The 22,122-nt window shown below is 39.0% G+C and overlaps 1 protein-coding gene across 1 annotated transcript in view; it reads right to left on the bottom strand.

Annotated features, from left to right (window-relative positions):
* LOC124776218 (coiled-coil domain-containing protein 40) overlaps window positions 1-22,122 on the bottom strand; it is a 366,819-nt gene that overhangs the window by 169,145 nt on the left and 175,552 nt on the right. Inside the window, exon 6 of the mRNA XM_047251072.1 lies at window positions 2,232-2,475. Coding sequence (XP_047107028.1) covers window positions 2,232-2,475 — 244 coding nt within the window. The remainder of the gene's footprint in view (window positions 1-2,231; window positions 2,476-22,122) is intronic.

Here is a 22,122-nt window from a genome sequence, read left to right as displayed (position 1 = left end):
CTCACATATGTATAATGTAAAAATTGTGTTTGCTGGCCTTGTTACACACTGTGAATCTCTAAATAATAATCTGCCTCATACACTATTAGGAATAAATGGTAAGTAACCTGTCAAGGAGTAAGTGTGAAATTTTTGCACATTTATATTTGCTGAATTTTGCATTAGCTTTCAACCATTTCATTTTTAGTGGCAAATATTTTGTGTGAGTTGTCTGCCTGGCCATGGACAACTGCCCCTCAGCAATATTGGCAGTAACTTTTCTGAACAACTTTAAGAACAATTTTTTTTAGCTCTTACCCAGAAATTAATGTGATAATGAGTTATTACCAGCAGTAAATGTATGACACCATTGCATTGTTTAGAGTGAGGAAAAATGAACAAAACAGGATTGTTAAATGTGCAGCATCCTAAAAATCACTTCACCATAGAACTGGAACAGAATGTTGTGATAAACTACTTGCCATCCAGTCGAAAATACTTTTAATGGTGTGCTGTAGGGCACTCAGACCCCCCTAGGCAAAGATAAATTGCAATGAGAACTGTGATTTGCCAAACAGGTCACAGAAACAAATGGATGCAGGATACACCATGTGTCTGTTTAAGAAAAATAAAAGCATGTAACAATAAGAAGCTAAAAATTAAGAAGAAATATGTCACTTTGACATATGAAGGATGAATGACAGAAAAAAAACACCAAAACTCATTTCAGATACAATACCGCTACCTATCAGACTGAAGGGGACATTGTACAAATACTAAGGCAAAAACTTGGCATGGCAAATAAGAAACAATATAATAATCCCATAGTTTATAAACTTAAATTCACAGAGTGCAACACATTTTTTATAGGTCAAACTGAGCAGAATTTGGAAACCTTTAAATGCAAACATTTTATGCTAACAAGTTTCCTGTTACCAGTCTCAGTTTATTTATGAGCATTTGTATTAATGTGGCATGTATGTATTGTGTTATGAATGTGGGGCAACATATGGCACTGTCTCCTGTGACCATGGGAGTGTGTGTGGTTGTGTGTGTGAATGTGTGTACTTCTATTAGAGAAAGAGCAAGAGCTGAAAATCTAGTACAAATAGTTTTCTGCTGCATGTTTTTATGTGCCACACATCAATCAGCTATAGACGAGTGGTTGACTCTCCCTTATATCAAACAATGAAGACTCAAGGGTGGAATATAAACAATATTAGGAAAAGGATAGATGACACGTTGAGCTCCAGATAGGCAGAATGAAAAGACTGCTACACATAAAATAATTATTAAATAATGATATGTAACAGTTTTTTCATTGTGCCTGTCTGCAATTCAATGGTTTCCCTTATTTTGCATATTATTCCATTCAGGAATTTTCATTGTTGTTTTAATATTTATTTCATATTTAAACGTACATGTGAAGGAAATGAGAAAAGAGTGGATGACAATATGATTCTTTGAATGTTTGGTGAATGGACTGCAAATGTTTACATGAAAAGTATTGTGCCACAAGATCTATCTCCTAATATGATTAAACTGATATACAATACTGTAGAATGAAACTTAAAAGCTATCAACAAACCAAAACCTACTAAGACTTGCACTTTCAAACAAACAACAGGAGATCTCAGGTTTGATGAGTAACAAAAAAATATTAAAACATTGGAAACCATAAAAGGTAGTGTTTTTATGTTCTTTGGTAAATGAAAGATCTCTGAAAGTGTTTTAGAGAGCAAATTACAAGACTGAAAGGAGGACATACTAGCAGTTCTCACTACAAGAACTGTTAAGACTACATCTGAACTGCCCAACTCCAACACTCCATACAATATTTTTATTTTAGTGCATCATGTTTTAAAGTAGCTTTTTATATAAACAAATTAGTGTGGAAAAAGTTATCAACAACTTACAAGTAACAAACATGTACATAAAATGATTACACATTCAGACATGTTACCTATCCTCCTTTTACGTTCTGTCTGTGATGAGAGCAAAAAACATTCATGTCATCCTCACACGGTGTTATACAACAAAACCCCGCTTTCTACCATGAGTATATAAATTTTATATGGAATTAAACAGAACAGTCTACATACTTCAGGATTTGACCCAGGAATCCTATTTCCTTATCAGCCACTTTAGGCATTTTTTTTTCATTTAAGTTACTCACTACCAAAATAAGCATTAGAAGCTTACCAAAAATATGACTTAAACATTATGTAACTGAGTTACCATGGAAAACTTACATTGACAGCTGTTTCAAGAGATTTTTCTGTTTCTTCAAGCATTGCCATATTTGATGACAATTGTGTCTCAATAAGAATCCTCTTATCATTGTTCACTGAGATCTGCTTCTCTACATTTGCTAAATCCATCTGTAATTTCTGAAGCATTCCTGTGAGTTTCTCGTTCTTCAGCATCTCATCATTAGCTGACTTTTTATAGCTTTCAATTTCTTGATTCAGAGTTAGAAACTTCTCATGAAGATTTCTGAGCAAAATGTATGGTGAAGCAAACCAAAGTTTGTGTAAGATTAACTCAAAAATAATTTCCACATTATGTATATTTGAAGAAGTTAACTTTCAATTGGTTTTGCATGCAAAGCTTTCATTCTAAACAACAAAAATAATATCAACATTAAATAACAGAAAGATAAAGCATATATGCTCATTTAAGTGTTATTTGCTTTATTACTTCCTAGGAATATAGAAAGTACTTCATTTTGTAAAATTGAAACACCTGTGTGGATAGTTCACATGTGTTGCACATCAGCCACTGTGTAATCTGTTTTCCACAGGAACAAATCCATTGATTATGGAAGACGTGGAAAGCACAGACTGCTTGTCATGGAAGACCTACTAACAAATACTAGTGGAATGCATATTTTCCTGCAATTTCATTTATAAGTCCACTGAAGAATAGATAGTATTCTAATTTGGTAAGTAACTTCTAAATTATAGTGGACATAATGATGACAAGTATACAGCAGCATCGCAAACTACAACACCTGGTGCAATTTCTTGACAGATTAAAACAGTATGCATGCCAGACCAGGACTTAAAACAGACTCTTGCGTCTTAGTGAGTGTCTCATGCAGGAATACAATTTGCTTGATTCATAGCTTCAGGTGGGCAATTATGGAAATGTCTGGTGGCGAGAGCAATAACTGCTTAAGGCAAGGACTTGGTTTGAGTCCTGGTCTCGGTTTGAGTCCTGGTCCAGTACACCCACTCAATCTGTCAGTAACTTTGATTACAGCATATACACAATTACAGAGTGAACAAAACCATTTAGATAAAACCAGATTTTTGTGCTGAAATGGCAATGCAATAAGAATGCTTTTGAGTGCAATATATAAAATCAGTTTTCATCTGATAAAGCAAAGTACACATATTCTGAAGACTTAATAACCTACTGTCAAATCTAAAAGCCACCGTATTTTTATTTATTTCACCAAGAAAAATCCACTTTGAAAAACTATAAAATTACAAGGAGACAAAAGGGTTGGCCAGTACTTACCAATACCATAATGGGGCAAAAATCCAAACACAAACACCACATTGCTGTTGTGATCCTCAGTCTGAAGACTGGTTTGATGCAGCTTTCCACACTACTCTATCCTGTGTGAACATGTTCATCTCCAAGTAAACTGCAGCCCACATCTATTTGGACCTGCTTACTATACTCACCTCTTGGCCTCCCTCTGCAATTTAAACCCCACACACATCCCTCCAATACTAAATTGATAATTACCTGATGTCTTAGAAATGTTCTATCAACTGATACCTTCTTTCAGTCAAATTATGTCACAAATTTCTTTTCTCCCCAAATCCTTTCAGTATCTACTCATTAGTTCACAATCAACCCACCTGAGCTTCAGCATCCTTCTGTAGCACCACACTACAAACGTTTCAGTTTTACTCTTGTCTGAACTGCGTGTCATCTACATTTCACTTCTGTACAAGGCTACACTCCATACAACTGACTTCAGAAAAGACTTCCTAACACTTTAAATTTATATTCAATGTTAACATATTTCTCTTCTTCAGACACACTTTTATTGAGTGCCAGTGTACATTCTACTTCATTTCTACTTTGACCATCGTCAGTTATTTTGCTGCCCATCAGTTATTTTACTGTCCAAATACCAAAATTAATCCACTACTTTCAGTGTATCATTACTTAATCCAATTCTGTCAGCATTGCCTGATTTAATTTAACTATGTTCCATTATTTTTATTACTTTTATTAAAAGCCATCTTATATCCTCCTTTATATGAATATCTTTGTGATCCATTCAAAATTATCCATGTGCAGGAGTTGCTTCCCATTGACCTGCCAGCAAGAGAGATCTTTGCTTTAGAATTTCCTGTTTGTACGAATTGGACAATGATGGGCCATGGAAGATTTTGTGGACAGATGAAGCCCACTTCCATCTGAAAGGTTATGTCAATACACAGAATTGTCGGATATGGGCAACGGATTAACCACACGCAAATGAACCAGTACCACTTCATTTATCATAAGGCCATCTTTTTTTTGAAGATACAGGTACTTCCAGTCCTGTTACCTGTACCGCCACTGGTAAGGGCTGTGAGTGTCTTTTGCGCAGCCACGTCATTCCAGCTCTCCAACAGCATGGATGTGTGGATGGGATCATTTTTATGCAAGGTGGCAACCCTCCGCATATTGCAAATCCAGTTAAGCAGCTGCTGAAGTGCCATTTTGGAAATACTAGAATTATCAGCTGCCATTTCCCTACATCCTGGCCATCCTGATCACCTGATCTTAATCCGTGTGACTTCTGGCTGTGGGGCTACCTGAAAGATGTTGTGTTCAGTGTTCTGATTACAAACTTAGCTGCATTGAAAGTACATATTCCATAACACATTCTGAATGTGACCCCAGAAACACTTCAACCATTTGTGGAACATGCTGTTTTTCAATTTTAACTTGTTGCAGAAAATGGTGGGGAGTATATTGAACATGTTTTGTGCCAGTCACATGGAAATTAGTAATCTGATTTGATTTGGATTGATGCTTTTTGTGCGGTTATGGCCTCAGGATTTAAAACTGATGTGATTTATGCTTTTTATGTCATTTTTGGACTCAGTGCAGTTAAAAACCTATGTGATTGATGCTTTTTATGTGGTTTTTGGCCTCGGGGCAATTAAAAACCAATTTTTCCCATCCGATGTGATATGACCTTGCTGTGGTGGATAGGCTTGCGTAACTAACAGTATCACACCTGTACACCGATGCACACTGAGTAGTACAGCTTGTTTAATGTCAAATGTACACCTTAGACATTGTTGTATGATTCTTTTGTCATTTGTAGTTGACCACTATTAAATTAAACTGCTCACAGTGCCATCTATTCCTACATTTTGTAACTATTTATTTTTATTCTGCCATACATTTTCCCCCTTCTCCGTTAATATTCTGTTGCAATTTGGCGTCATTCTGACCATATTCTGCGGTGTGCCTGTTCTTTTGGGCATGTCCAAAACAACAGAGACCAAGCATTCATACATCTGATTCGCCTCAATGGACAATGAATCCAGCATCTTCAGTGCAGATGCACAAGTACGTTAACCTCCTGTGGAAATCTGAAAGTAGTGAGCATGGAGGATATGGATGGTGACTGTGGATAGGTGGTGCTAGGTGGGAATTTGGGTCAGCTGAGAGGCCTGCTGAAATAGTCTGTACAACTGCAATAAACACAGTGTCTGGGTGATGCAGTGGTTAATGCAACTGCCTAGTAAGCAAGAGATCCTGGGTTCGAATCCTGGTCCAGCACACATTTTCACTTTGGAGCTCACAGAAGCTAGTATTGGGTGATGATGCAAATTGCCCTTCTGACTAGTGCCTTAGATTGTCTGGATGAACACGGGGGGATTGTTTCCTAAACGGAATGAGATAACATTAAGAGTGAAATTGGAGATGACTATGAAGGATCTCAAACAGCTGTCAACTGAAATTACAAAAATATGACAATTTTCTTCCTGTAGCAAGTGTTCACAAGCAACTGCCACATAAAATCAAACCATTCATGAAATTATTAGAGAACTTAGAAACTGTAAATGGTACAATTTTTACTGTGGGTTATTGATAAGAGACTGTGAGTAGCAACTTATCCTATTTCTCGGAGTTATTTTTTATAAGAGAATTATATCACAATACCAACAACCACGATTGCATTCGTTAATTAAGATACCAATCCTGTGTGTTGTGGAAGAAGAAGCATGAGCTAGTCATGTTTTAAACATCATACAGCATTAAGCTGTATTTTGAACACTATCACACGTGTTTACAATAATACTATATACATATCTAGCAAACCTTTTCTGTATCACTCAATATTTCTTACACATTGCATTGTAAGAATATGAAAATAATATTATGTATATGAAGCACCACAGCTCAAATGTTTCTCCAAAATGGAGGAAAACCTATGTACACCACATTTAAGATTATTTTAGCACAATTAAATTACTATGCAATTCAAAATCAGAAAGAGTATAACTAAATTCAGTATACTGAACATAAGTATCGTCATGTATTTGGTGAGTGTTATTTAATATAAAGTGATGCAATATGCCCAATTTCCTTGGCTATGTCCTCCTTCTCTAGCATCAGTTGTACTACAATTTGCAATGTAACACAACTCTTTCTTAGTTATAATTTTTGAGGGCTCTGCACACATATTTTTATTACAGATTGTGATTAACTGTCCTAACTGACTTTGTGAACTTATTTGTTATCATAGATTCACTAGCTTAGTGCTCACTGCCTTGCTCACATAGACTGTATGGTCTGCAGAGTTGTTTTTGGTTTTCTTAAATCAATTTTTTATGTTGTTCACTAATCACAACTTCTTCTAGAGTTTGCATGCTAATTAAGGCCACAGAAGCATGTTCTTTTCTGAATGTACTTCTCATCAAAAAGTGATTCTGATAGCTGCAGTCCAAAGGTTTTTTTAATCATTCCTTTGGGTTCTTATGATGATATTTCCACCCCCTAAGACATATTCCTTAACATCTAACTGAGAAGTGAAATACCAATTTTTATAGATTAAGACCTAAAACATTTTTAATATAACAAAATATATTCTTAAAAATTTACATCCCCTATATCACCCCTTAGGGGTTCAGTTCCCAAAAGAAAATGAAACTTTTCATTCCCCATTTCACTCCCTCAGGGGGTTTAACTTCCAAAACACTTTTTTTTGAGACAGGGAAGTCAAACACCATTTCAAAGGTTTAGCTTTACAAATGCTTTCACAAAGAAATATTTTCATAAAACATTTTACCTCCTATTTCACCCCCTAGGGGTTGAGTTTCCAAAAAACATGAAATGTGTATTTTTTTAAATTTCTCACAGAAAAGCCAAAACACAAATTTTCATAGATTTAGCTTCAAATATGCTTGCATAATGAAATAATTCCGTAAAAAGTTTCATCCCCTATTTCAACCCCCCTAGGGGTCGAATATCCAAAAGCACTGAAACATGCACTTTTTACTTGTAATCGGGAAGTCAAATACCAGTTTTCACAGACATAGCTCTATATAGCTCTAAAAATACTACAGCAGTTCATTAATAATGAACTATTTTTAAAAAGTTTTTTCACTCACTATTTGACCCCCATAAGCATTAAATTTCCAAAAATATATTTCTTTATTCTGACCAAGAAGCCATATACCAATTTTCAAAGCCATACAGATAGCCATACCACAGGTGCAAACACAACAGAGGGGTATCTGTTGAGAGGCCAGACAAACGTGTGGTTCCTGAAAAGGGGCAGCAGCCGCTTCAGTAGTTGCAGGGGCAACAGTCTGGATGATTGACTGATCTGGCCTTGTAAAATTAACCAAAATGACCTTATTGTGCTGGTATTGTGAATGGCTGAAAGCAACGGCAAACTACAGCCGTAATCCATTAAATTTCGGGCATGCAGCCGCGCAAATAAAATTTCTTCTACTGATATTTCGGCCGCGTATCGTCCGGCCATCTTAAGAGCGAGTTCCAAGACTGACGACAAGGTGCCAAGCGCGGCCTTATATGCTCCACCGCGGCGGTACTGCGCGTGCGGGTCGCCGTAAAAGTGATGGCACATTAGGACATGCCGTACATCGGAAACCAACGCACACAAATCTATACCTTCATGCCAGTAGCTGCCATCACTCTTCTCAGAGCATGGGTGTCCTTAAGACCTTAGTGCATCGGGCTCACTGTATATCCGATGAAAACAATTTACAAGGAGAGCTAACATACCTCAAGAGTATTTTTAAATCGAATGGATATTCTCCGCAACAAATTCATAGAGCATTCGATGCAAAACCTAAAAAGAAGGTATGCGATGGGGAAGAAGATAGTAATTTCTTCAGATCTAGGGCGTTTCTGCCTAATGTGGGTGCTCTTTCTTCAAAGATAGGCCGTATTCTTGAGAAACACTGTGTTAAGGTGATCTTCCGGCCCCCCATGAAGATTGCGGCTTTACTCGGCTCTGTGAAGGACGATTTACTGCTTCGTAAGGCGGGTGTGTACCAGATTCCTTGCAGAAATTGTGAGCAGTCATACATAGGTCAAACAACACGCACCGTTCATGAGAGGTGTGTGGAGCACGGAAGATACACACGCTTATTACAACCAGACAAGTCAGCTGTGGGCGAACATAGTATTGATACGGGTCATTCCATGAATTACAGTGATGTGAAGATTTTAACATCCACCTCTTCTTTTTGGGAATCTGTATTCAAGGAAGCCATAGAAATTCGATTAGCCAACAATTTAATAAACAGAGACAATGGTTTGGACAAAGCATGGAATCCGGCTCTTGGAGTAATTAAATTGCAGAGAAGTCGTCACCGTGTCACCGCCGCCGATCAAACATCGATAAGTATATCGAATGTCCGTACGCCTTCGCCACAGGCGGCGCAGCATCTGTGACCCGCATGTGCAGTACCGCCGCGGTGGAGCATATAAGGCCGCGCTTGGCACCTTGTCGTCAGTCTTGGAACTCGCTCTGAAGATGGCCAGACAAACGTGTGGTTCCTGAAGAGGGGCAGCAGCCGCTTCAGTAGTTGCAGGGGCAACAGTCTGGATGATTGACTGATCTGGCCTTGTAAAATTAACCAAAATGACCTTATTGTGCTGGTATTGTGAATGGCTGAAAGCAACGGCAAACTACAGCCGTAATCCATTAAATTTCGGGCATGCAGCCGCGCAAATAAAATTTCTTCTACTGATATTTCGGCCGCGTATCGTCCGGCCATCTTCAGAGCGAGTTCCAAGACTGACGACAAGGTGCCAAGCGCGGCCTTATATGCTCCACCGCGGCGGTACTGCACATGCGGGTCACAGATGCTGCGCCGCCTGTGGCGAAGGCGTACGGACATTCGATATACTTATCGATGTTTGATCGGCGGCGGTGACACGGTGACGACTTCTCTGCAATTTAATTACTCCAAGAGCCGGATTCCATGCTTTGTCCAAACCATTGTCTCTGTTTATTAAATTGTTGGCTAATCGAATTTCTATGGCTTCCTTGAATACAGATTCCCAAAAAGAAGAGGTGGATGTTAAAATCTTCACATCACTGTAATTCATGGAATGACCCGTATCAATACTATGTTCGGCCACAGCTGACTTGTCTGGTTGTAATAAGCGTGTGTATCTTCCGTGCTCCACACACCTCTCATGAACGGTGCGTGTTGTTTGACCTATGTATGACTGCTCACAATTTCCGCAAGGAATCTGGTACACACCCGCCTTACGAAGCAGTAAATCGTCCTTCACGGAGCCGAGTAAAGCCGCAATCTTCATGGGGGGCCGGAAGATCACCTTAACACAGTGTTTCTCAAGAATACGGCCTATCTTTGAAGAAAGAGCACCCACATTAGGCAGAAACGCCCTAGATCTGAAGAAATTACTATCTTCTTCCCCATCGCATACCTTCTTTTTAGGTTTTGCATCGAATGCTCTACGAATTTGTTGCGGAGAATATCCATTCGTTTTAAAAATACTCTTGAGGTATGTTAGCTCTCCTTGTAAATTGTTTTCATCGGATATACAGTGAGCCCGATGCACTAAGGTCTTAAGGACACCCATGCTCTGAGAAGAGTGATGGCAGCTACTGGCATGAAGGTATAGATTTGTGTGCGTTGGTTTCCGATGTACGGCATGTCCTAATGTGCCATCACTTTTACGGCGACCCGCACGCGCAGTACCGCCGCGGTGGAGCATATAAGGCCGCGCTTGGCACCTTGTCGTCAGTCTTGGAACTCGCTCTGAAGATGGCCGGACGATACGCGGCCGAAATATCAGTAGAAGAAATTTTATTTGCGCGGCTGCATGCCCGAAATTTAATGGATTATTCATTACGCCGTGAGAAGTTGAAAATGCACATACAGCCATAATTTTTCCGGAGGGCACACAGCTTTACTATATGGTTAAATGATGATGGCGTCCTCTTGGGTAAAATATTCCAGAAGTAAAATAGTCCCCCATTTGGATCTCCGGGCTCCGGGCGGGGACTGCTCAGGAGGATGTCGTTATTAGGAGAAAGAAAACTGGCATTCTACGGGACAGAGTGTGGAATGTCAGACACCTTTATCAGGCAGGTAGGTTAGAAAATTGAAAAGGGAAATGGATACATTAAAATCAGATATAGTGGAAATTAGTGAAGTTCGGTAGAAGGAGGAACAAGACTTCTGGTCAGGTGAATATAAAAACAAATAGGGGTAATGCAAGAGTAGATCTAATAATGAATAAAATAAATAGGAGTGAGGGTAAGCTACTATTATGAACAGCATAGTGAATGCATTATTGTAGCCAAGATAGATACAAAGTCCACACCTACCACTGTAGTACAAGTTTATATGCCAACTAGCTCTGCAGATGATGAAGAGAAATTATTCAGATAGTGAAGGGAGACAAAAATTTAATAGTCGTGGGGGACTGGAATTCGACAGTAGGAAAAGGAGGAGAAGTAAAAGTAGTAGGTGAATATGGAATGGGAGTAAGGAACAAAAGAGTAAGCCACCTGGTAGAATTTTGCACAGAGCATAACTTAATCATTGCTAACACTTTAAGAATCATGAAAGAAGATCGTATATGTGTAAGAGGCCTGGAGACACTGGAAGGTTTCAGATTTAGGAACCAGGTTTTAAATTGTAAGACATATCCAGGGCCAGATGTGGACCCTGGCCACAATTTATTGGTTATGAACTGTAGATTAAAACTGATGAAACTGCAAAAAGGTGGCGTTTTAAGGAGATGGGACATGGATAAACTGGAAAAATGAGAGGTTGTAGAGAATTTCAGAGAGAACATTAGGGAACAATGGACAAGAGCAGAGGAAAGAAATACAGTAGAAGAAGAATGGGTAGCTTTGAGAGATGAAATAGTGAAGGCATCAGTGGGTCAAGTAGGTAAAAAGACGAGGGCTAGCAGAAATCCTTGGGTAACAGAAGAGATATTGAATTTAATTGATGAAAGGCGAAAATATAAAAATGCAGTAAATGAAGCAGGCAAAAAGGAATAAAAATGTCTCAAAAATAAGATTAACAGAAAGTGCAAAATGGCTAAGCAGGGACGGCTAGAGGACAAACGTAAGGATGTAGAGGCATATGTCACTAGGGGTAAGATAGATACTGCCTACAGGAAAATCAAAGAGACCTTTGGAGAAAAGACAACCACCTGCACGAATATCAACAGTTGAAGTGGAAAACTGGTTCTAAGCAAAGAAGGGAAAGCAGAAAAGTGGAAGGAGTATATAGAGGGTCTATACAAGGGTGATGTACTTGAGGGTAATATTATGGAAATGGAAGAGGACACAGATGAATATGAAATGGGAGATATGCTACTGCGTGAAGAATTTGACAGAGCACTGAAAGATCTAAATCGAAACAAGGCCCCAGGAGCAGACAACATTCCATTAACACTACTGATAGCCTTGTGAGAGCCAACCATGACAAAACTCTACCTTCTGGTGAGAAAGATGTATGAGACAGGCGAAATACCCTCAGACTTGAAGAAGAATATAATAATTCCAATCCCGAAGAATACAGGTATTGACAGGTGTGGAAATTACCAAACTATCAATTTAATAAGTCACTGCTGCAAAATACGGACACGAATTCTGTACGGACGAATGGAAAAACTGGTAGAAGCTGACCTCGGGGAAGATCAGTTTGGATTCCGCAGAAATGTTGGAACACGTGAGGCAATACTGAACCTACAACTTGCCTTAAAAGATATATTAAGGAAAGGCAAACCTACTTTTCTACCATTTTTAGACTTAGAGAAAGCTTTTGACAATGTTGACTGAAATACTCTCTTTCAAATTCTGAAGGTGACAGGGGTCAAATACAGGGAGCAAAAGGCTATTTGCAATTTGTACAGAAACCAGATCATAATTATAAGAGTCGAGGGGCATGAAATGGAAGCAGTGATTGGGAAGAGTCAGGCAGAGTTGTTGCCTATCTGCAGTGTTATTCAATCTGTATATTGAGCAAGCAGTGAAGGAAACAAAAGAAAAACTCGGAGTAGGAATTAAAATCCATGGAGAAGAAATAAACACTTTGAGGTTTGCTGATGATATTGTAAGTCTGTCAGAGACAGAAAAGGACCTGGAAGAGAAGTTGAACAAAATGGACAGTATATTGAAAGGAGGGTATAAGATGTACATCAACAAAGGCAAAATGAGGATAATGGAATGTAGTCGAATTAAATCGAGTGATGCTGCGGGTATTAGATTAGGAAATGAGATACTTAAAGTAGTAGATGGGTTTTGCTATTTGGGGAGCAAAATAACTGATGATGGTTGAAGTAGAGAGGATATAAAATGTAGACTGGCAGTGGCAAGTAAAGTGTTTCTGAAGAAGAGAAATTTGTTAACATCAAGTATAGATTTAAGTGTCAGGAAGTCATTTCTGAAAGTATTTGTATGGAGTGTAGCCATGTATGGAAGTGAAACATGGACAATAAATGGTTTAGGCAAGAAGAGAATAAAAGCTTTCAAAATGTGGCGCTACAGGATAATGCTGAAGATTGGATGGGTAGATCACGTAACTAACTGAACAGAATTGGGGAGAAGAGGAATTTGTGGCACAACTTGACTGGAAGGGATTGGTTGGTAGGACATGTTCTGAGGCATCAAGGGATCACTAATTTAGTATTGGATAGAAGCGTGGAGGGTAAAAATCATAGAGGGAGACCAAGGGATGAATACACTAACCAGATTCAGAAAGAGGTAGGTTGCGTTGCACTAGTTGCTCAGAGACGAAGAAGCTTGCACAGAATAATGTAGCATGGAAAGCTGCATCAAACCAGTCTCTGGACTGAAGATCATAACACAACAACATCCTTAGTGGTTTGGGTGGGCAATGATGACACTGTGAGTGAGTCAGTCAGTCGGGACGTTGCGTTTTATATACATATATAAGGAGAGAGGTTACTGTAATGACAAATTTGTTCTAATTGAAGATGACTGAGAGCTCCAATGGCAGCAACAAGCAGTAATGCAGAGGACAGCTAAGTTCTACAATTCCATTAGTGAGAGCGCTGCCACTGGGAAGTGTGGTATGGCTGTCAACTTGATTTTGATGCATGCGCATAATACTCTTATATATTGTGGAACACAGCAACTCGTCATCAGTCTTTGATGACTCACCTGAAGATGACCAGCAGGTGCCCAGCCAAATTATCGTGCAATGAATTAAATAACAAATGGCTGCAATCCTAATATTTGTCTGAAGAATACAATAAAATTTTCATCAATCAGGCATTGAAGTATGCATGTTTATTTACCACAGATGCAGTTTACATTTTATTCACAAAAATATTGGCAATGACCTGAAGAGATCAGTTCTGTGTTAAGAGCATGGGCTTTAAAATGACAGTGCACAACTGACCCCCTCAGATTTCACAACTAGTTCAGCCAACAAATAATTAGGTCATGCACCAACCACAGTGATAGTGCATATAAAACTATCAGTGTGCTCGTAAATGGGTTTTCTGATTCTGTTCCAGGGTTTAACTGCAAATGAAATTTCTCAGATGGTATTAAGCCTTGAAATTAAAGTTTCTGTCCTTAATACAACTGTGTTTGTTACTTCTTGTTGAGAATTTTAGTTTCAGGATTGGTTGTCCTATTAAAAGAATAATAAAATACCTTTAGTAGACTACGAAGTTAGCATGGGGCTTGGAGCAGCACTGTATCAGTAGTGCAGCATCAGCAGTGCAGCCAGTCCCCTTACAGGAGTTAGGTCCAAAAATTCATGTGCAGTTGTGGAAGGAGATGAGCAGGTGTGACAGAAGCAGCAAAGGACTGCAGCAGATGGTCTCGGAGGCGAGCAGCATCTTGTCCGAGACTACGCATGTGGTACCGGTCACTACATCTCATTGCTCTACAGTGCAAGCGGCCCATGAGGGGCAGCTTCGCATTGTGCATAATGTGGCAGACAGCATATAAATGTCACATTGTCACCAAGGCCGGGAGCAGCAGCATTTAGCAGCATATCTGGGCTCATTCATGTTGCATAGACTGGATTGTTCCATGTCCAATGGGGCAGTCAATGTAGCAGATGGTGTCTTCATGTAGGGGGTAGCATCTTCAAGTTGTGAGCAGCATCTTGAAGTTGTGAGCAGCATCTTCAAGTCGCAGAGGGCATCTTCACATTATGGACAGCATCTTCACATTGGAGGGGATGGCATTGCAGCACATGGTAACCAGTCAAGAGAAGGAAATATTAGTCAAGCAGCAGGTGCTAAAGAAGGGAACTGAAATTTCCAGCACACAATCCTGCTGAAAGGAACATGTGAGAACCGAGTAGACTGCACAGTACCTTTTCTTGCAAAAAACACACAACCATGATGGATTACCTATCTATGTTTGAAGATCTAATGAAAACCATAAAAAGTTTTGCAACTGGTTTCTTGATACATGACGTCACAACAGGGAGAAGCCAGGGAATTTAACGGCAGAAAATGTAGAGTTTCCTCTAGCCCACATGGTAATCAGTCAAGAGAAGGAAATTAGTCAAGCAGCAGATGTTAAGGACGGAACTGAAAGAAAGAAAAGTCATGATACCATATATAAGACAATTAAATTAAATCAGTTGATGAAGTATTGGTCCAAATAAAAGAGAAGTCAAATGCTACCAAAAAAAAAAATGTTTGAATTGTATCATGGGCCATTTGAAGCAGCTGAGTGCACACATACCAGTGCCTATAGACTGGGCTAACCAGTATCCAGTATCCAAGAAACCATTAGGTATCTGAAATACAACAGAGTATTATTTTCTTAAAATGTTTGTTTATGGTTAACTGTTGGATACTTATGCTGCATAACATGAATTGCATTGCTAGATAAATGTCAGAGTCTCAACTGAATCATTCTTGTGAGCAGTCAGTTATAGCTGCATAACTCATTAGTTTGGTAACAGTTCTCATCCAGGCAGCAGCAGTTCAAGGGTTCTACCAAATTTTTACAAAGGACATAACCATGTTCAGAAAGAAGGGATTAAGTATAGCATCTTTGTTGCTTTAGAAGTACTTTATCTTGCAGTGAAATTGAAGTAGATAGCTCTTGCAAGTCAGTATGGACAGAGGTTACATTTACAGCCAGAATAAATTAATAATTGGTTCCTTCCCATGTTCACAATGGGTCAACAGAGACCATATCACTAATTTTTATTTTAGTAGGATTTTGAAATATATACTGTGTTCAAACATTATGAATTACCTCAAAGGTAACGTCTACTGATATGTAGTTAGCACGTACTGGGAAAATATCATTCTTGCGAAACACAAGTAGCTCTTTATTCCCACCAGGTAATGAGTGCTATCAACAGGGAATCTCAAATTAATCCCATATTTCTAGATTTGCAAAAGGCTTTTGACACCATGCCTCAATGAGATTGCTAATCAAATTGTGTGTGTGTGGAATATCATTTCAGTTGTGTGACAGGATTCGTGATTTCCTGTTCAGAAAGATCACAGTGCATAGTGATTGACAGAAAATCATCAAGAGCAACAGAAGCGATATCCAGCATTCCCCCAAGGAAGAATTATACTCCCTCTGCTGTTCCTAACAACATAAACAATTTAGGAGACAATCTGAGGAGACTTCTTAGATTGTTTGCAGATATGCTGTCGTTTATTATCTTGTAAAGTCATCTGATGTTCAAAACCAATTGTAAAATGACTTAAACAGATCTCATCCGCATAAGTACAAAAATAATGATATCAATATGTTTGTGTTTGTTTGTGTGTCTATCGACCTGCCAGCGCTTTCGTTCAGTAAGTCACCTCATCTTTGTTTTTATATATAAGTACAAAAATAAATCCATTAAATTTCAGTTACATAATAAATCTCACAAATTTAGTCAGTCAGTTCGACTAAATACCTAGGAATTACTATTATGAACAACAAATTGGAATGATTACATAGGTAATGTTGTGGGGAAGGCAAACCAACATTTGTTTTAATGGTAGAATGCTTAAAAGATGAAATAGGTCCACTAAAGAGACTGGCTTGTTCATCCTCTGCTAGAATACTGCTGTGTTGTATGGGATCCTTACCAGATAGAATTGACAGAGGACACCAAAAAAGTTGAAAGAAGGGCAGCTTGTTTCATATTATCATGAACTAGGTGAGAGAGTGTCACAGATATGAAAAGCATGTTGGGATGGCAATCATTAAAATGAAGGAGTTCTTCACTGTAGTAAGATCTTTTCACAAAATTTCAATCACCAATTTTCTCCTCTGAATAAGAAAATATTTTATTACCACCAACCTACATGTGGACAAAAGGACACCATAATAAAGCAAGAGATACCAGAGCTCATACAGAAAGAATTAATTGTTAATTTTTCCCATGCACTGTTGGAGAGTGGAATGGAAGAGAAATAGTCAGAAGGTGGATCAAAGAATCCTCTGTCAGACACTTAAGTGTGAATTGCAGAGTAATCAGGTAGATGTAGATGCAGATGTAGATGAAGAACAGGGAGTAACTTAACTACATTAGTTTGAATTAAGAATGGTAAGGTTTGTTAAAATGATACTAATGCGCAAGTGTGACATGAGGAATGGCATCTGTAACTTGAGTTTGGTGTGCTGGAGTTAGATTTATACTGGTATTTTAATAATGTCATTAGTAGCAGGGGTATATTGTTGATTTACTTACTTAGGTAAGTCTTTCCACTCCCGGGATTGGAATGACTCCTTACCCTCTCCCTTAAAACCCACTTCCTTTCGTCTTCCCCTCTCCTTCCCTCTTTCCTGATGAGGCAACAGTTTGTTGCGAAAGCTTGAATTTTATGTGTATGTTTGTGTTTGTTTGTGTGTCTATCGACCTGCCAGCGCTTTTGTTCGGTAAGTCACCTCATCTTTGTTTTTATATATAATTTTTCCCACGTGGAATGTTTCCTTCTATTATAATAAAGATTTATTTTAATACATAATGCTAACAATTTGTCTAGTTTACATGAATTTATTATGTTTAAGTCTATGTTCATATTTATGTATGTTTTCTGCATACTGTTTATGCAGATTCCTTCATCACAAAATTATCACACTATTTTTGGCACTAGCAGTGTGCTTGATACAAACACAACGGAACCTTGTGCTACTCCATGTTGTCATTAACAAAGTAGCTGCAATATGAAATGGAGGTGTGTGACATCACAAGAAACCAGCTTGTAGCATGAGAGACAGTGGTGTGTATTTCAATAGCTTGGCCAGCTGGTCACGCCGAGTATGTGAAGGATTATGGTAGAGCCGATGCCACAGCAACTCGATGATGGGTGCAAGTTGTCTGAAGGGGAAAGAGAAGACATAATGGCAGCTAAGATGAATGAACTGAAAGATGAATATTATATATTTTCAACAAAGTAACATTACAGACCCTATGAATATCATACAAGAAAACCCAAGTTCACCAGAAAAAACTTGCTGATTGGACGAGTTCATTGCAACTTCAAGCATGATGTAACATGGCTCCTACATGGAAGCTAAGACCCATAACACCTCGATTGTTCAATAATTTATTTCATGCCCTATGGTAAATTGATTTAGTGAAGTTTAAAAAAGATAATTTGGCAGAAATTTTTAATGTCTGACAAGATAGTTTGTTTGGAGAACCTTTAGCAATGAAAATGTCAAAGGATCTGGAGACATTCAGTAATGATGTTTATGCTGGTTCATTCATTGCGTCAGAAAGTGAAACAGCTGAAATAATCACGTGTTATTTGTTGCTGGTTATATTAACAAATTGTATGATCACAATGAAAAACTTACAAACCATGTAAAATAAATGGATCACTTGGCAACTGCTGAGTGACAAGCCTGCAGATCATTTCAGAACAAGTGACTGGAATGTATGAAAGACACAGACAAAAAGATTACTGATTTTTCTAAAATACTGCACAAGATTTATAAAAATTTCAAAAATGGTTGCAAAGCAGGTTCCTATCACTTCAGTAGAGGTGGCGTTTATTGTGTGTAAGCACTTTTGTAGATTCAAACCTCAGGGTCTGATACATACAGAAGCATTTATTACATCTACATACAATACTCTGCACCACTGTACGGTGCATGGCAGGGGGTACCCTTTAGCACAACTAGTCGTGGCCTTACCTGTCCCACTCACAGATAGAGCGAGGGAAAAATGGCTGTCTGTATGGCTGCATGTGAGCCCTAATTTCTCATATCTTATCTTATGTTCCCTACACGAAATATAAGTTGGCAGCAGTAGGACCACTCTACAGTTAGCTTCAAATGCTGGTTCTCTAAACTTTCTCAGCAGTGTTCTTTGAAATGAATTTGTTCCCTCCAGGGATTCCCATTTGAGTTCCCGAAGCATATATGTAACAGTTGCATGCTGATTGAACCTACCAGTAACAAATCCAGCAGCTCGCCTCTGAATTGCTTCGATGTTTTCTTTCAATCCAACATGGTGCAGATTCCAATCGCTTGAGCAGTACTCAAGAATAGGTCCCACTAGCATCCTACATGCGATCTACTTTGCAGATGAACCACACTTTTCTAAAATTCTCCCAATAAACCAAAGTCAACCATTTGCCTTCCCTACCACAATCCTCACAGAATTGTTCCATTTCATATCGCTCTGCAATGTTCATCATCATCATTTAAGACTGATTATGCCTTTTAGCGTTCAGTCTGGAGCATGGTCCCCCTTATAAAATTCCTCCATGATCTCCTATTCAGTGCTAACATTGGCGCCTCTTCTGATGTTAAGCCCATTACTTCAAAATCATTCTTAACCGAATCCAGGTACCTTCTCCTTGGTCTACCCCGACTCCTCCTACCCTCTACTGCTGAACTCATGAGTCTCTTGGGTAGCCTTGTTTCTCCCATGCGTGTAACATGACCCCACCATCTAAGCCTGTTCGCCCTGACTGCTACATCTATAGAGTTCATTCCCAGTTTTTCTTTGATTTCCTCATTGTGGACACCCTCCTGCCATTCTTCCCATCTACTAGTACCTAGCTACTTTCATATCCATAACCTCAACCTTATTCATAAGGTAACCTGAATCCACCCGCTTTTCGCTCCCATACAACAAAGTTGGTCGAAAGATTGAACGGTGCACAGATAACTTAGTATTGGTACTGACTTCCTTCTTGCAGAAGAGAGTAGATCATAGCTGAGCGCTCACTGCATTAGCTTTGCTACACCTCTCTTCCAGTTCTTTCCCTATGTTGCAATCCTGTGAGAATATGCATCCTAAGTACTTGAAACCGTCCACCTGTTCTAACTTTGTTCCTCCTATTTGGCACTCAATCCGTTTATATCTCTTTCCCACTGACATTACTTTCGTTTTGGAGATGGTAATCTTCATACTATAGTCCTTACATTTCTGATCTAGCTCTGAAATATTACTTTGCAAACTTTCAATCGAATCTGCCATCACAACTAAGTCATCCGCATATGCAAGACTGCTTATTTTGTGTTCACATATCTTAATCTCACCCAGCCAGTCTATTGTTTTCAACATATGATCCATAAATAATACGAACAACAGTGGAGACAGGTTGCAGCCTTGTCTTACCCCTGAAACTACTCTGAACCATGAACTCAATTTACTGTCAACTCTAACTGCTGCCTGACTATCTATGTAAAGACCTTTAATGGCTTGCAAAAGTTTGCCTCCTATTCCATAATCTCGTAGAACAGACAATAACTTCCTCCTAGGAACCCAGTCATATGCCTTTTCTAGATCTATAAAGCATAGATAAAATTCCCTGTTCCACTCATAACACTTCTCCATTATTTGCCGTAAGATAAAGATCTGGTCCTAACAACCTCTAAGAGGCCTAAACCCACACTGATTTTCATCCAATTTGTCCTCAACTAATACTCACACTTTCCTTTCAACAATACTTGAGAAGCTTTTAGCCACAACACTGATTAAAGAGATACCTCTGTAGTTGTTACAATCTTTTCTGTTTCCATGTTTAAAGATTGGTGTGATTACTGCTTCGTCCAGTCTGATGGAACCTGTCCCGACTCCCATGCCATTTCAATTATCCTGTGTACCCATTTAAGACCTGACATTGCACTGTATTTTATGAGTTATGACTTAATTTCATTCACCCCAGCTGCTTTATTGCACTGCAATCTACTGACCATTTTCTCCACTTCCTCAAATGTGATCCTATTTCCATCATCATTCCTATCCCATTGTACATCGAAATCTGAAACATTACTGATCATATTTTCACCTACATTGAGCAACTCTTCAAAATATTCCCTCCATCTGCCCAAGGCATCAACAGGATTCACCAGCAGTTTTCCTGACCTGTACAAAATACTTGTCATTTCCTTCTTACCTCCCTTTCGAAGACTGCTAATTACACTCCAGAATGCTTTTCCAGCAGCTTGACCCAAAGTCTCCAACCCGTTTCCAAAGTCTTCCCAAGATTTCTTCTTGGTTGCTGCAATTATCTGTTCGGCTTTCCTTCTTTCTTCAACATAACTTTCTCTGTCTGCCTGAGTTCTAGTATGTAGCCATTTTTTATATGCCTTCTTTTTCCTTTTACAGGCTGCCTCGACTGTGTCATTCCACCAAGCTGTTTGCTTCATCCTACCTTTACACACTACTGTTCCAAGACATTCTTTCATTCTTTAGCCACTTCTAGTACTGTGTCCCTGTACCTTGTCCATTCCTTTTCCAATGACTGTAATTGACTACATTCAACTAACTGGTACCTTTCTGAGATCACTGTTATGTACTTGTGCCTGATTTCCTTATCCTGAAGTTTCTCCACTCTTATCCTCCTACATATGGACCTGACCTCCTGCACTTTTGGCCTCACGATACCAATTTCACTGCAGATTAAATAGTGATCAGTGTCATCAAAGAATCCCCTGAATACACTTGTGTCCCTCACAGCCTTCCCGAATTCCTGATCTGTTATTATATAGTCAATGACACATCTGGTTCCCCTGCCTTCCCAAGTATACCGGTGAATGTTCTTATGTTTAAAAAAGGAGTTTGTGATTACTAATCCCATACTGGCACAGAAATCCAAGAGTTGTTTCCCGTTCCTGTTGGCCTCCATATCCTCTCCAAATTTACCCATAACCTTTTAATACCCTTCTGTTCAATTTCGAATCCTGGCATTAAAATCACCCATGAGCAGAACACTGTCCTTGTCCTTTACTCTAACAACTACATTACTGAGTGCGTCATAAAAACTATCCATCTTATCTTGATCTGTCCCTTCACAATGCGAATATACTGACACAATCCTAATTTTATTGCTAGACAATGTCAAATCTATCCACATCAGTCGTTCATTTACATACCTTATTGCAACTACCCTGGGTTCCATTTCTTTCCTGATGTAAAGCCCTACACCCCATTGTGCTATTCCTGCTTTGACTCCTGAAAGGTAGACCTTGTATTCTCCCACTTCCTCTTCTTTCTCACCCCTTACCCGAATGTCACTAACAGCTAAAACGTCCAACCCCATCTTACTTTCAGCCTCTGCCAACTCTACCTTCTTCCCAGAGTAGCCCCCATTGATATTAATAGCTCCCCATCTCGTTACCATTCATTTGCCGAGTCGTATCTTAGGAGTCCCTGGTTTGTCAATAAGAGGTGG

Source organism: Schistocerca piceifrons, chromosome 2 (assembly GCF_021461385.2).
Source record: "Schistocerca piceifrons isolate TAMUIC-IGC-003096 chromosome 2, iqSchPice1.1, whole genome shotgun sequence".
NCBI classification, from domain to species: domain Eukaryota; kingdom Metazoa; phylum Arthropoda; class Insecta; order Orthoptera; family Acrididae; genus Schistocerca; species Schistocerca piceifrons.
This window is presented reverse-complemented; position numbering and strand designations above follow the sequence as displayed.